This window comes from Aythya fuligula, chromosome 19 (genome assembly GCF_009819795.1).
Source record: "Aythya fuligula isolate bAytFul2 chromosome 19, bAytFul2.pri, whole genome shotgun sequence".
In the NCBI taxonomy this organism is placed as follows: domain Eukaryota; kingdom Metazoa; phylum Chordata; class Aves; order Anseriformes; family Anatidae; genus Aythya; species Aythya fuligula.
In genome coordinates this window covers 2,175,177-2,191,593 of record NC_045577.1, presented here as the reverse complement: position 1 = coordinate 2,191,593, position 16,417 = coordinate 2,175,177, and the positions used below count along the sequence as shown (strand labels likewise).

General features: G+C 52.6%; 1 protein-coding gene across 6 annotated transcripts in view; it reads left to right on the top strand.

Moving 5' to 3' along the window:
- DAB2IP (DAB2 interacting protein) overlaps window positions 1-7,572 on the top strand; it is a 181,169-nt gene extending 173,597 nt beyond the window's left edge. For 5 of the 6 annotated variants that reach the window (XM_032200071.1, XM_032200070.1, XM_032200076.1 and 2 more), the window contains 2 exons: window positions 1,195-1,282; window positions 2,792-3,196. In XM_032200071.1, coding sequence (XP_032055962.1) covers window positions 1,195-1,282; window positions 2,792-2,959 — 256 coding nt within the window. In that variant the 3' untranslated portion in view covers window positions 2,960-3,196. Of the gene's footprint in view, window positions 1-1,194; window positions 1,283-2,791; window positions 3,197-4,143 lie in introns of those variants that run through there. The other variant, XM_032200072.1, reaches the window with a different exon arrangement.
- The last annotated feature ends 8,845 nt before the right edge of the window (window positions 7,573-16,417 follow it).

Here is a 16,417-nt window from a genome sequence, read left to right as displayed (position 1 = left end):
GCTTTCCCTTGTGGGTTTGCCACCATTTACACGCTGCCCCTGGGGGAGTTTCAAGCCCTGACTCTCTGGGTTCCCCCCATCAGTGTCACCTCACAGAGGATTTGCCCCCATTTCCCTGATTCACATAGGCAAAAGTATAGGAGGCAAGGGCTGGCAGGCCTCCCTGGCTCACAGAGGATCTGGCAGGCTCGCTCTCCTTTTCGTACGAGCAATTGATCTGATGCTCAAAATGAGCCTTTCCTGACACCCAGTGAAGATCTCATCTCCCTCACATTGCTCCTAGCGATAAACCCCTTTCTCCCACCCAGACTGATGTGGTGGTTACATTTCCCTGGTACACGGGCTGGTCAGGCCCGCTGGCTGCTTCTTTACCTGAGGCAAGCCAATTCAGTGCTTTTAATCGGCCCTCCTAAATGGGTCTTCCTTCACTGGCCTTAATCACTTAAGCTTTTGGGCAGCCTGATGTAGAGGTGTCTAGACAAAATTAATCACCAGAAAAAAGACTGGGCTTGAACTATTGGTTTTTGTGCAAGAAGAGGCAGTGGCAATGACTGCGTGTGTGTGTGTCTGTGTGTGTCTTCCTTTACATTCGAATGCACAGCTGCGGGTCCTGGGAGCATCTCAGCTTCATCAGTTTCAGATGAGGGAACTAGCCCTCGTATGGATGGTGGGGGCTGCTACATGAGGCCTGTCCCATCTGCAGATTGTCCTTCAGGCATTTCATACATCCTCCTGCGTGCTGCAGAGATGTACAGCACCCCTTTGGCTCCTTGGTGCCGAGGACTAAATGAGGCTGTGCTCTCTATCACCGTGGGTGGCTGATGTGGGTGGGTGTAAGGCTTGTGTCTGGGCAGCTCAGTGTGGCAGAGCCCAACAAGAGTGATTAATGTATTCCTGACACTCTGCGTGCTACAGAAGGCCATTACTTTTCAGAGTAGCTTGATCCAGCCGGGAGGTGATCAGCACAATCTTGCCTTAGCAGTAGAGCAGTGGCCTGGGTCACTGTCAAGCTGTGCGAGAGCTGGGAATGAAATTGTCTGAATGAGGAGATGAAGAGATGTGCTCCAGGGCGCCCAGCCGTGCCCAAAGCTCCCAGCTTGGCTCCTTGAGCAGTACACCCCACTGTACAAACAGGGGCTATGCACTCTGCAGCTTGAAAACGTGGCTTTCTTTTCTTGTCTGTTTGGCTACCAGGCTGATGTCAGTTGAGGAGGAGTTAAAGAAGGACCATGCAGAAATGCAGGCTGCCGTGGACTCCAAGCAGAAGATAATTGATGCACAGGTGAGTCCCTGCTGCCGAGAGCTGCAGCGCTTCTCAGGGGCGAGTCTGCCAACAGGCAGCAGTGCCAGGTCAAGTGTGGCAAGACGATGTGCACGGGGTGAGTCAGCACGGAGCTACAGTCAGGGACGAGGGGGGACAGACCTCAGCAGGCCACGTGTAACGTCACAGGAACATCATTTAGAGGCCTCAGTGCTGGGAGCCTGCCTTATTCCAGCCAGCAAGGCAGAGACAAGGAGCCTCCTTCCTCTCCTAGCAAGCAGCATTTGTTTCATTGCTGAAAATCAGCCTGGATGGTGCTCAGCCCGGTGAGATCAGCTGGGTGGGTTCAGAGCCTGCAGAGTTCAGTAACGCTTGCAGGACCTGGCTGGCAAAGCAAGCACTGGCTGGCCAGAGCAAAGCCAACACCGTTCAGCATTCGGGTTGTGGTTTGCAAGGTTAGGAAGCTCAGGTAGTGTTACAGATCAGAACGGCATCAGGCAGTGGGAATAAAATACTCTGCTTGGAAAGAACGATCTGAAAATACAGCCCATAATCTCTTAATTTGTCTGGACAGAGATCAGCATCTCCTCAGCAGCCAGGCCTTCCTTCAGGTTGTGGCTAGGTGCTGGTAAATTGTAGGCTTTCTCCTAATGACCGTATTAATCACTTGTGAGTCACCGCTCATGACTAATTTACTGTCTAGCTAATTAAAAAGGAGATGAGACAGTCGTAACTCCGTAAGAAGAATCACTGTTTTCCTGTAATTGCCTCACAACTGGTAAATCAGCACCGTCCCTCCTGCACTCGAGCTAAGCCCGGGGGACACGGGGCAGGTGGGAGGCGTGCGCGGGGCAGGCTGCAGCCACCTGCTGCCTCTGTGGGGTACCTGAGAGGCTCCTGCCGTGCCTGTGCAGCCTGCTTTGTTCAGCTTTCCGTCATCTCAGGCTGTGCAGTGTCCAGCAGGCTGATGCACAGGCAAACCTGAGCCCCTCTGAGTCGTTTCTTATCCCCCCACTCGCAGCAGGCAGAGGGAAGATGCAGGGCAGGCACAGCTGGACCAGGCTGCGACGCCGCAGCTCCGGCTCCCGTCCCCACGATACTGGACAGGACTTCTTAGTGTAATCAGTAAGAATAAGGAAATTGCCATCACAGCCATCCCGGGAGGCCACGAGTCATTTAAACCATTTATTTACACTAACAAAATCAATTAAACACTGGCAGGAATAACCATCTTGGGAGAGAACTAGATTTTAGAACATGAGTCTTATCATCTTCATAGCAGCTGCAGTTAGAGCAAACAATGCAATTAATTTCTGTATCACTGAAAAATTAGGGAAAAAAATCTTTATCTCCGTTTCGTTCAGGACCAATTATTACATGGGATGATAAAATTAATTTAGCTCAGCTTCCATTTGTTTAAAAGCCTGGTGTGTCACAGCCTCTGTGAGACTGCCAGAGGAGAAGGGGCCAGGTCCTGGCTGCCTCTGGGCTCCTGCCCACTGACCGCTCCCCTCTGCTGTTCCTTTGCAGGAGAAACGCATTGCTTCCTTGGATGCTGCCAACGCACGGCTAATGAGTGCCCTTACTCAGCTGAAAGAGAGGTACAGCATGCAGACACGTAATGGGATCTCCCCCACAAACCCAACTAAATTGCAGATTACAGAGAATGGAGAATTCAGAAACAGCAGTAATTGTTAACCCGTGGAGGGCGCTGCCGCAGGAGAGGAGGCCTGGCCAGAGAGACCGTGCAGCAGCAGGTGTGAGCCGCGGCTTCAAAGAACGGCTGCTCTCTCCCCCAGAGAAACCAGCTCCTTACTGCGGACGGCGCGCTTGACTGAGCCTTTGTGGGAGATGCTAATGCCAGCACATTGAGGGGACGGAAAGATCGAGTGTGAGATGAGTGGCATAAGGAAATAAGAGATATTTGAGAATCGCTGTCACTGTTGGATTTAAATCAGTGTTTAATGTTTAAACAGAAGTAACCTTTTCCTTCCAAACTGCCCAAAGGATATGCCTCACCCCTCCCAGCAAGGAATAACGTCCTTGTCATTGCAGGAAGCGAAATAAAGGGAGCTGGGCAGAGCCTGCAGCAGGCAGCGGCCCCCTCAGTGCAGGTAGAGCGTGCAGCTGGCTGCAGCTGCCTGGGGGCGGCAGGAGAGCCCGCCCCGCTCCTGTGACTCCCCCTGGAGCACAGCCCTGTCCCCAGAGCAAACCCCGCGCCCCGCCAGCCTTCCTTACGTGGCTCTGTGAGGCCACTGGCTTTTACAGCACGTAGCTGTCTGCAGGGCATTTACACGGCAAATTAATGTTTAATTAACTCCGCCCACACGGGGGGCACAGTCCAGGAGAACGGTCAGGGCTCCCTCGGCGCAGTGCGGTACCAGAGGGGTGTTGCATGGGGCACTGCGGTGGAGAAGGGTCCAGCGGGGCTGCGGGGCCACCACGCGAGCCCAGGTAGCGGAGCCAGCCCGAGGCTCTGCATGCAGGTGGAGGCAGGAGCTGGTACTGGCGATGGGCTCCCTGGGTCCCCTCGCCAGCTGCTGCTCGCTCAGCTAATGGGGAAGGTTTTGGTAAAGCAATAGTTCAGGGCGCTGTGTTCCCCGCCGCACACCTATCCATGGAACAAAGTAAAGTTCGCCTGAGCTTTGTCCCCAAGCTGTGAACGAGGTGCAGGGTCTGGCTTCGGTGGTGCCCGTGGTGGCACAGGGGGAGTGACGGGCTTTGTGACACGGCCAGCGTCTCGCTTGACGAAGGGTTCGTTACGGGGATGTAATGCTCTGTGCGGAGATTTTTACTGTTTCTGGGGAGAAAAACAGGCAAAGAAACAAGAGCAGCCCTGAAGACCCATGAAGATCGGTAATTGTATTTCTTTTCTTTCACAGTATGCATTAGAAAAAAAAAGAGCCCATTTTCTGGAATACTGTCCTCTTTAAATTGGGAATGAGCACTGCATGGAAATTAACCGGCTTGAAGAATGTAAAACATGGTCATAAGGGAGTAACCAACAGGAACAGCAGCCACCACCGAGAGCCCCCTTGTCAGGAGCACTGTGCAGGCATAAGCCAGGATTAGACTTTTCCTTGCTGCTGAAACACGCAGATTCGGCACATTCAGACACGTTGCGCTCAGCGGAGGGGTCACCTCCTTAACGGGGGATTGTGCCGCTGACCTGCCGCCACGGTGTGTTTGTTGCTTTGTGTTTTTTTAAGTTAGTCCTTCATGACTCCCAGTCTCAGAGCAGGTCCCTCGTACCACGAGCCCAGAGATTTTCTCTGAGATATGGATGACAGTGTACAGTGTACAGGACATCTCTGCCTTTTCCTCCCACTAAAGTTTAACACTGCTGACCGCCTGTCCTAGCTCCTCCTGCCATGTGTAAATGTTCAGACAAAGGGACTAGGACGCTCACTGCGCTCTGCACAGCTTAGGTACCGTCTCCAACCTCTCAGTACCCAGGCTGCCCGAGCAGGACGCTGTTTGCCAGTAAGCTCTGCATTGCCATGCCACCTCACAGCCGTAAGGCTCATTAACAGCACTCTTCCACACGCAATTGTTTTCAAAATTAAAGCTGCTTTTTCTTTTTGTAAGCGTTTTTCTGTTGCCTGGAAGCCCTGGGCCAAGCCCAGCGCGGCTGCACCTGCTGCAGCTCTGGTCCCTGGAGGAGCGGACGTGTTGCTCTGCACTGAGGTCTCCGCGCCCAGCCAACGCCTGCAGAGTGGTGCAGCCACACAGCAGACCCCAACAGGAGCTCCTCAGAGAAAAGTAATCACTAAGCAGTTATGGCAAGTACAGTCACCTTTGAATGTGGAGGATAGCACAGATGGCTTTGAAGACCCACACAAAACTGACGAGGTTACAACTGGAGAAAGACCCAGACAGGTTAGGATTACACGGGGTACTGGGAACGGTTCGGTACGTACACTTACCAGCTGCCATTGTCTCATACACACTGTAATTACCCTGCAAAAAGACTATTCTAAACTGCTGTTGCCCTGAGATGTATTTTTAGAGCTATTTGTTTTTGAGCTCCAACATACCGGTGTTGGGAGAGACGAAGTTTTTCAAGAGCCAAGTAACGTAGAGGAATGGAAACGCTCCCAGAGCATGGGGCGGGCGCCCCACCAGCAGCGTTCCCATTCGTACGTGGAAGTAATGTTGGGATGCAGTCAGTGCTCTCCGTAAGAGCTGGAAAAAAGAACCACCCACAACACAGTTGTTTAGCACTGAAGCTAAGCAAAGTGCAGCTTAATCTTCTGCTCAACCACAAGCCAAGGCACTGCTTTTAGAACCTTCTCCCTCCCCCCTTTTTTTATTTTTTTTCCCCAGGATCTGTCAGAAACTCCTGGTTAACCTCAAAGTTGCAAATTACTGAACACATTGTTCTGCTGAAGTAGCAGGCACACTTAAGTCCTTCCACATTGAGTTATTATAAAACACAACTTAAAAGTTCCAGTGCCAATACCTTCTGGAGTTGTTGCTTAGTTTCCTGAGCCAGTACGAAACAAAAACTCAAATCAGGAAGCGGTCTCGTTACAGTGGAGAGCCCCCCGCCCCTCAGCCCTGTGTCGCCTTCCCCTGCAAGTGTCAACAACTGGACCTAACCACCACGCTCCCCCGCGAAACGCTGGGGATAGGGTTTAAGATCCAGGCTCAGCTCAGATCTGTTACTTCAGTTTGTGTTTCTGTTATTTATAAACTGTACATTTCTCTGTGTGTGTGTGTGCGTGCACGTGTGTGTGAGCGGGAGCCAGCGACGCGAGCGGGCAGCGCAGCGGGCAGGGCACCCGGCTGCGGCCTCAGCCCTGGGAGCTGGCGCAGCGATGCCGAGGCGATGACAGCGGAGTAAAGCAACCACCACGCGCAGTGCTTTGTGAGCGGCTCCGTCTCCTTTTCCATTCTTGCGCTTTCTACAATAAGAAGCTGTTCTAGTGCAAACTTGTCAAAGTGTAAACAACACTAAAACACACTCAGATTTTTATCTTAATACAAGTCTTAATATTTTTTTGTAAATGTTTTCAGTGTTTACTGTAACGTATCTATCTCACTAACGGTTGTATATAGTAATTTACTTCTGGTGCTGCTTATTTGGTCAGGATTTGGCTGTATCAATGCTGTTTAGGTGAGGTGGACTCGAGCTAGCAAATTTGGATCCAGCCACAGGTCATGACTCCACCTCTTCCCCTTGGGCATCTGAGGGAGAGGGAAGGGAGAAAAGTCAGGGATCCAGATTTGGGGTTGGCCCACCTCAGGGATTCTGTTTTAAGAGTTATGATTTGGGGTTTTGTTAAACTGTAGTGAACACTGCTGAAAAAAAGTGAGAAAAATTTTATGTAAACAGGGATGAAAAGGACTGAACAATACCCCAGCGTCTCTGCAGACTCCAGGTACCATCTTTTTAGACAGGGTTTATGGCTCAAGTTCAGTGCCAACCACCTGGAGGGACCTCGGTCCTTCCCCACGCCAATTAACACTACAGTGTAGTCACCAGCCCCTTTCGCAAAGCCTGCTGCCATCCAAAGAGCCCCTTGTCACTGCATTGTCATTCGAGTCTGGTTGGGTTTGTTTTCTGCTTTTGCAGCTGTAAAGCACTGATTGCACTGTGAGAACGCGCTGACCCCTCCGGCCTGGCAGGCAGCCCGCTGGGGTTGTGCTGCTGCGGGGAGGCTGAAGGGAGAAGGGACGCGGTGCGCCCGAGTGAGGCACCGCAGGCACTGCTAGGAAAGAAATGGGCAAGTAGTCTAGAGGCTTTTCCTGTTACTTAAGTCCATACCATGTAACAGAAAACATAAAGTCTGATCCGTGATCAACAAGGAAAGGATTTTTAGTGCCAGAAGTGGAAGATCCACTGCTGTGGTCTGCCAGGAGAGCCCCCAGGTGCTCTCCTTTCTCACTGTGCCCCCGAGGTTGCTGTGGCCTTGCCTTGAGCGTGAAGCAGCCAGCACAAAGGGCACAACCGTGACACTGCCCTCGGGGCGAGCGTGAGGTTTCTTGTGCAGCACCCCATCCTTCCCCCCACAGCGGCTGTAGTGCTCAACCTAAAGGTTTGCAGTCAAAGCAATCCAGGACTGCACAGCGCCCCGGCCCTGACGTGGGGCAGCGTACGGGGGGCTCACAGCACCGGGAGGCTCCATCCCTGGCCCAGGCAGGGGCACTGCCCCTCCGAGCAGGTCCCTGACTCTTCAGGGCAGTTTCAGAGCAGACTGCTCAGCCACAAAGCTTGGCCACGCGGTTCCTGCCCTGCCCCAAGAAGCAGCCAAGCCCTGCGCTAACCCTGCACAGAAAACTGTTGCCTTTTCCTTTTCCCTTGTGGAAAATATAGGGGGGGTGGGAGGGGTGGGATGACCGAAGCATGCCAACATGCAGCTCACAGGCATCCAAACCAAATCCAATTGAGGGTGTTACGTGACATTCAAAAATAACTCTGCTTTGAAAAAGGTGTCATGTTGGAGCACTGACCTTCACCGATGACCTGAGCTGTGACACTGCTGTAAATTCCACGTGGTTCTGCATCAGCTGCCAGTACCCCGAAGTGCAGTCTCCATGTCCACATATTCCTTTCTCATACATCACTGTGTCTTAAGATATACCTCTCTCTGTATATCTGCTTAAGCTGATACTTGTTCCTGATAAGCAGTCGCTATGTTTTATATCCTCTTATAAAGAAAAATTTTTTTTGTAAGTATGTTTAAAAACAAAAAAAATGCAAAGTGGAAGTGTTTGCTGAATCTCCTTCAGCTCCTTTTAAACTATGTAATAATGTACAGAGAAAGTTGTTGGTGTTCAAAGAAATGATGTGGCCGTGCAATTTATGTACATTTGCAATTAGAAATATTAAAGATTTATTTAGATATTTTATACAAGCTCTCCAGCACCTCTACTCAGTCATTCCCAGTCTCTGGCTCCACAGCACAGGGCAGAGCTGGGGCTGCCCGGCGGCACTCAGGGTGCCTGCAGCCCCTCCCCACCAGCCCTCTCCTCCCAAAGCCCTCCCCCCCTTTGCTTCCCAGTAGAAGTGTCTGAAAACCTGAAGGAGTCATTAAAACCCTGGGTATCATGAGCACCTCTGCCTCGTTAGCATCACCGTAATTAGCTCCTATGAGAGACGGGGGAGACAAGCTGGCTGCATCAGGACAAGCCAAGATGTGGTGGGCACCCATGGCTGTCCCCGTGCACAGCAGCAGCTCTGGCCCAGGGGGGTCACCGGGCCCTGCTGGCTTCCACCCACCCCAGGGTGCTGAGTGCCAGTGCCCGACCCGACACACCTGGGCACTGGCAGTGGGGTTTTGGGGAGGTTTGAGCCTTTTGTCCTCACACTGGAGCTGCTGCTGCCTGCCGCCAGGCCCTGCAGCGAGGCCAGGGGCTGAGCCTTGCTCTGTGCCTGCACCAGGCCGGCCGTTCCCAGCTCCTCCAGCCCCATCTCTGCTCCCAGCACCTCCTCCTGGTCCCAAACCAGGCTGGGGAGCTCTCCTGCCTCAGAGTTCAACCTTGGTGGTTGTGAAGGCTGAGACAGGTGAGGGGGAGAATTCCCAGGAAGCAGCACAGGGCATCTCAGCAACCGCTCCAAAGAGGGATTAGTCGGTAACACCTTGATATGAATAAAACCTCTTCAGCCGTCTCTGTTACGGCTTCATCAGAGCAAAGCTAAAGACTCAGCCGAAAATACCCAGAGCAGCTCCGTGCTCCTGCCAGCTTTCAGCATCGAGGCTCCCAGCATCTGGCTGCAGCCGCTCCCAGCAGCTTCCAGCCCCGCTCAGCGGAAGGGCAGGGCTGGGAGGAGCGAGCCTCTGCATTGCAAATCAACAGCCAGAGCAAGGAGGGGAACGCGGGGCTGGCAGGCTGGGGATTCCAAAGCTCTTTGCTTGAGCTTTTTCAATCTGGAGAGGCGTTTTAGCCCAAGACTCATCAGCATTAATGATGCTCCAGTAATTGCACGGTACAGGTTTGTGCCGAGTTCAGCTGTGTCAGTGAGCAGGCTGCAGGCTGCTGGTGGTGCCAGGCAGCTCCTTCCCCATCACAGCCCCGCCAGCAGCACAGCTTCTGCTCGGAGGAGGCTGAGGCAGCCACGGAGATCATTATTAATCTCCAGCCTTCACTCCCGTCAAGCATCTTTCACTTGTGGTTTTCCAAGCCCTTCACGCTCAGCCCCCAGCCTCTCTGCGGTAGCTGAATGTCATCATCCTCCTTTCCACACGGGACATGCAGCTGGAGCACAACTTTCCCAAGGCCTCTTGCATGCTAGAAAAGCCAGACAGCTGATCTCCTTCCCTCCCTGTTCCGCACGCAGCCATCCCACACACGCCAGCCCCAGCCCCAGAGCAAACATCCTCTGGGGAAGCAGCTCAAAGCCGGCAGTGAACAAACCTCCAGAGCCTCGGCCCCAGGGACAGGGAGAGCTCAGCCGCCTGCTGCCAGGGGAGTCAATAAGGACAGGCAGGCAGAAAAGAAGGGGCTGGAAGAACAGGAGTCATTAGTGGAAACTTGTTGTTTGTGCTAATTAGATCATTATCTGGGAACTGCTATTGATGTTGCTATTTCAGCTCCTCTCGCCGTTCACAACTTTATTTTATCCGTGCCTACCAGCTCCCTGCACTCTTCCACATCCTCCAGGAAGGACACAAACCAGTGCTGCTGGGTGGCAGCTGACCCTGGCTGGAGCCAGGCAGTGCTCTGAGCCCCAAGCCCAGCACCACGTGGGCACAGCACTGAGGAGAGGCAAACACTCGTGTCATGCCCCACAGGAATGCCACCAGCCACCCTAGGGCTGCTGACAGCCCTGCTCAGGGGCACAGGCTGCAGTGCTGCCCAGCAGCAAACTCTCCTTGCTGTGAGCCCCCCAGCACCCAACCCTTGCAGCCTAAGGACTCACCCAAGGTTCTGCAAAGGGGCCTCTCCTGCCAGGACTCCTCCAGAGAGGCTCTTCCCAGGACGTGCAGCCGCTGCTCACCTCTCACGCAGGTTGAGGACTCAGAGCACAGTGGGACACCCCCACCTGCAGACCGAGCAGTTTTGGGGCTGGGAGGCAGAGCACGGGCTCTACCTCAGCACTGCCCCCCATGCTGCCCTCACCACCCCCAGCAGGGGCTGCTCGTGGAGGAGCACTCAGGCTCCCAGACTGAAGCCAGCTCCCAGCACTACCCCGAAATACCAGTCAGGAGCAACGTTAGCAAAGAAAGAGAAGATGAAAGATACCGAGCTGGCAAGGTGGGTGCAGCGGGAGGTCAGCAGGAGCAGGCTGCACGCTGCGTTCATTTAATGCGCCATGCTACTTCTGCCTGGCTTTATCAGGATCAAAGCTGCTCGCAGGCTCAGTTTTAAGACACACTCCCCTCACCCAGGGGAAAACGTTTCCCAGTCTGTCATTACGTGCCCTGCTCCATTATTGATCTTAGAGAGACATAGATTAGGTTATTTGGTTATTAAAAAAGGAGGCAAAAGGAAGAGGCACAAAGATCTGGACACCTGTAGGATTTCCAGTTTCCTACCTGACGGCAAGCACAATTCCACTCACATAAATAATATTGATGCAGGCCCTTTACATTATCAGATTTTTCCATTGCTGGTGTGAGCTACAATTGAATCACCTCAACCATTTGATTTTTGTGCCGTATCTTCGAGAAATAAAACCTGAACAACAGAGATCCCAAGTTGATTGCTTTTGATTTATTACGGTACTGTTTTTTCCACCTTGAATCCATACTCCTCCCTCATCTCTCTGAACTAAGAGCAGTGAGAGCTGCACTGAGGAAAGGACAAACACGAGGCTAAACTCAGCCCACAGGCGATAAACCAGGGAGATGGGGCTTGAGCTTGTGAGGAGCGCTCCCACCCCAGGCATTGGCGAAGCACTGCCGCTGGGGGAGGAAGGGCTGGTCCATGGCACACCAGCCCCCTCCCCACAACACCCCTGGAGGCACAGGTGGACCTCGAGCCCCCCGGTACCCGAGGGATCACCCCAAGACAGCCAGGTGAGCACAGCGAGTGCACCAAGTGCTCTCCTGGAGCTCCCAGCGGTGTGCAGGCAGCTGAAGCCGCTCCAGTTGTTAATGCTCGCTTTTGCCAGGGGTCATGCAAGGAGTGGGAACAGGGAAAGGTCAGCGCCAGCTCTGCTGTGCTCAGGAGGTGTGAAGCAAGCCTGCTTTTAGCTTCTCCTGCCCTTTTCCGCAGAGCCCACCTGCACCCTCTCGCTGAGCTCTGTTTAAAGCACAAACAGACAACCCCTGCCGCACTAGGAAATAGAAGCGCGTTCAAATAAATCACCTCGAACTTAAGAGATGCCATTAGCTGTTAACAAACACTGCAGGCCTATGGGTGAAGGTAATTCAATATGATATGCTTGGGCATGCAAGGTAATGGGTTTCAGCTGAATACCAGGTGATACAATCTCTTCAACAGCAGGTTAAATGAGGCTGAGACAGGGACCAGATGGATTTATTTGGGTAGTGGAGGTTTTTTTGGTTGTTTTGTGTCTGTGTGTGCTTAAGGTGAAGGCAAGGAAGGCAGAAATGATGTAAAAGAAAAGCACGAGCTCTGCTACACGTAACTGGGGCAGGGCTGGCACGAGGCTCAGGCCTTCATCCTGCTGAAACAAACCACGCGAGCAGAACACTCCAAAGACGGTGTGCATGGAAGTGTTAGCCAAAAAGAAACACTTTTATCTATTTACTCCTACTGATAAACAATGGTAGTTCTCAGAGTGCAGAGCAAGAGTGGTCCAGCTCAGCTGAGCAGAGACAAGAGGCAGCTGGAGATACCTAACGGGAGATTCCAGCAGGACTTCAGAGCCCCGATACCATCCCTCACCCACACAGGACCTCTGCAGCACACGAAGGAACCACAGCAGCACTCTCCCTCTGTGCAGAGCAGCCCTTCACAACCCTCACCAAGACACAGGTGTTTTTTTTCCCCACTGTCTCATCCTAAGCTGCGAGAGAGCTGTTGAAAGGTGAACCCCTGCACAGCAGGCCAGCAGGCACCCACAGCCAGCTTCTGTCCCTGCCTGGATTTTCCCCACACACTCACCGATACAAAAACCCATCTGAAAGCCAAGACAGGTAGCAAAACCACTAACTGAGCAGAGCAGTGTTAGAGACACAAAGAGAGCACACACAGCTTTTAGGACAGGTTTCTAACTACTGAACACACTCGAGTGCTTGCAGGCAGAGGCACACCAGCAGTCGTGCCAGTCAGCACCTCCAAAAGCAGGCGGCAGCTGTACAAACAGACATCACCTGGGAACAGCAAGAGCTCAGCCAGTGCTCCCAGCAGCCGGCTCTTGCCCAGGTGGGCAGCAAGCACACTGCAGCCCCGCAGGACAAACAGCCAGTGCTGGGTGGAGGGAATGGGCTCAGCAACCTGCCTCCTCTGCTGGAGCTGCTGCGCCCAGCACAGAGCCTGGATGAGCCGCACTGTGCAGAAAGGTAGCGAGGGCTTTGCAGCAGTTAAAGCAGTAAGCGAATAACCCACACAGCTTGACAGCACGGCACGAGGAGGCATCAGGCTAAGCAGCTTGAGCCAGTGCCAGCCACCAGCTGAACATCCCCGTCCTTTGTATCAGGGATGGAAGGAGTCAAGTCATCACCTGCAGCACTGCAAGCCCAGCAGTCCCAGCCTACACAAAGAGAAACCTCGGTCCACCAGATCCGAGACAGGACGATGAGAACAAAGAGGATAAAGCTGACAGCCACCAGCTGAACCGCACAGAACAGAGCACCTCTGAGCCTCCCAGCTTGGCCAGCTCGGCTGCAGCTTGGTGCTGGCAGTAGCTGGCACACAGAGGCTTTACCCAAGGCAGCTGCCCAGGCTGGGAAGTGCAGGCGTGAGCTGCAGGCTGGCACGCAGAGGGATGGGCACCAGGCTTGTTTCTGACAGCAAGCTGGCAAGAACGGCCACAAGGAGGCTGCTGCAGGGATGGCAGCGTGGGGCTCAAATATCCACGGCCTCAGAAGCAGAGAAAGCAGCTATTCCCAAGCCCATTTAAAAGGCAGCACCATGTAAATACCACTGCTTTAACTGCCCACTTTGCTACCGAGAGATTTGTAGTCATTTTGTAAGCAGGGATAACACAGACTGAGGTAACCACTCGCAGGCCTGTTTGTCACAAACTGGAAGAGCCACAGAAACCCTTTGGATGGTAGCAGGTGCCTGTCAGATTCACCCACGTATCAGAAAGGCTGCAGGTAAAGGCACCCGGTAAGGCAGCTCTGTGCTGCCTTCCACCACAGCTCTCCAGCTACGCACAGCACAAGGTACCTGCATCTGCAGCCTGCTACAAGGGAGGGATGAACAAAGCCCTGCCAGAGGAGACAGAGGCAGAAGGAGCTCAACCACCCAATTCCCCACTTGGCTGGGGCCTGCAGGGCAGCTTTGAGTTCAGATAACCCTCTGCTCCACTGCAAAGCAATGCTCTCCAAAAATTGGTAACATCAATGAAACCACAGAGTTCAATAATCTAATTTCTGGGAAACACCAAAAATAAGCAGGATCAGGAGAGAGAAGGTGAGAGAGTTCAGTTCTTCTCTCCTCCTTCATAATGACAACAAAGGGGGAGTAGGAAGAAAAAAGAAAGAAGAAAAACACAGATGTTAAAAGCTGTGAGAGTTTCAAGAAAAATAAATGAAGCTCTTTGATTAAACAGACTGCAAGAGGTGAGCAGAGGGGAGAAAAAAAAATACTTTTCTAAAAATCTGTTTGTGTTCTACTGAAGATCGCTGGCACTTTCAACTTGCAATAAGCCTCAGGGCCTCTGCTGCTCTCCTTCCTGCACTCCCACCCCAGCTGCTGTGGGCAGCAAACGAAACCCCAATTCTCCCCCTCTACACCTGCACGGATTCTCCCAGTACAATTTGTCCAGGACTTGCTACTGGTGCATTTCCTAGCAGTACTTATAAATCACTACTGGATTTGGGTCCATTTAATAGTAACTTGAACAGTATTAGCAAAGCCAGTTGTAAACACAGCCCTGGATTCAGTTGATGCTGAGGAATTCAGGTCTGACAGCACACCAGCTCGTGACACCACGCCGTGCCTACAGCCTCCACAGTCCCGCAGCATTAATGCAACCCTGAGGCAGCTCAGTGAGGCTTCGATCAACTTCTGTACAAGACGGACATCAGAGGTGGAAAAGGGCACAACAAAGAAAAGATGTGCCAATTGCTTCAACCTTGCTTCCCTGTTTCCAGCTAACGAACTGCACGGCAGCACCGCTGCAAGCTCCCGGAGCTGGAGAGTGTCAGAAACCAGGGGGGCTGCCTGCAATCTGCCTCTTTGTCATTGCCCAAGCACAGTAACAATTGTCATGGAAGTGACCCACTTCATTCAGTGACAAACCTACCAGCTAGTAAATGCTATTCGCATGGATCTTTGACACATTAAGTATACATTATTAAATAGTGCTAATATAGACATTGTATTCAGTAGTCATGACCCTAAATTAGCTCCCCAAGGAATATATGCTTCAGAACATCTCTCTCTGCAGAAAAAGAGGTGGAAAATGTTTACTAAAGCTCGACTTCTGCCCTTTGACTGGTTAAAACTAACTGCCCGTGGCAGAGCGGGATGCAAGCCACACACGGCTCTGATGCTGTCAGCACAGAAAGACAAAGTTCCTTCAAATTTCTTCACCATCTCCCACCACTTCCACCTCAGGCTGCTCAGAAGCTGCATGAACGCTGGGAAAAATGCAGCTCTCTGGGTCCTCCTAATAATGAGGGCTTGTGAAAGCAGTGAACGTGTTATCAGGAACAGCCCCCGGTCCTGGCTCCAACACAGATTCCCCATGAGATCTAAAGTCAATCACCCAAAGCACCAGGTCCCCAGATCCCCCCGCAGGAGGTGCAGTTGAACAGAAAAGGCTTAAATGGTGTGAAAGTCACAAAGTCCATGGGGTAACCACTTTTACCAAGCGCCCTGTAACACACAGCACTGTGGCAGAACGCAGCCACCAGGCGCCAACCCCGGAACCATCAAAAAGCTCCCCGGAAGGACGCTGCAGGGGAATTTCTCTTAACAAATTAATCTTAATGAACCAAGGGATGCTGGATTTTACACTGCCAGAGCACTGTTTAACCTACTACTTCCAACCTACTTACAGGACTGAGGGATTTTTCCATGGTTTAAACGATCCAAGCAAACAAGGCCACGCAGCCAGGCCCATCCCCACCCCTCCTCACCCCACTGCCCACAGGCCTCAGCCCCAGCGTCCCTTCAGCCCCCTCAGAAGCCATCACTCACCGGCAGGAGGCCGTGCTGCTGCTGCTGGGCAGTGCTGGGCAGGAAGGTTCTGGAAGCCCCACAGGGCGGTGCTGGGCTGGAAGGTTCTGGAAGCCCTGTGGGCCCCACCCCACAGGTGCAGGTACTTGGCTCCTCGCAGCACCTGTCCTCGTCAGGCAGCAGCACACGCTCAGACACAAACACCACCATATCATTTCCTATTTACACGCCATTTTCTGCACCAAAAACAGGCACAAGGACTGCCCATGTCTCAGCCACCACCACACACGTGCCACAGCCCACGTGAGGCCCTGAGGGGAGCAGAACCAGGCCTGGCAGCACAGCCATGGCATTGCTGGGGGCCCGGCGAGGTGCGGGCAATGCTGAGGGGCCCCTCCTGTGGCAGGGGCTGTCGGTGTTTCCTCAGAGCACACGGACTGGGGAGAGAAGTGGATGCATTCTGTGCATTTAGCTTTACAGCCATTTACAGCTCTTTGTATTAATATAAAAATATACCCATAGAGTGAGAAGCACGGTGTAGGACCGGCCATGTCCCAAGTCCAGGGTGCGGGTGGTCCTGGCTGTGTGTCAGGATGCTCTGGAATCCATCCAGGGATGCTGCAAAGGCTTGATTTTGCAAAATAATAGTTTATTACACATTTCTAACCTAAGAAACTCAAAGAAAGGAAGCCCACGCACTGGAAACCACTATTACCATGGCAGACTGAGCGAGGAGAGGCTCGAGGGCTGGCACTAATCGCATAAAGCTGCAGAGATCAATCTTCTGATTGAGCAACATGGAAAAGCTCAAACTGATGCATCTGCTCAGCAAACGCTGATGCAAGATAACACCCCAAAAAGATGAAGCAGGACAGATTCACTTTCAAAAAGAAGATACTCATCTTCCAGAAAACATCGGACAGCAACAAAGAAATTTAAACTACTGGA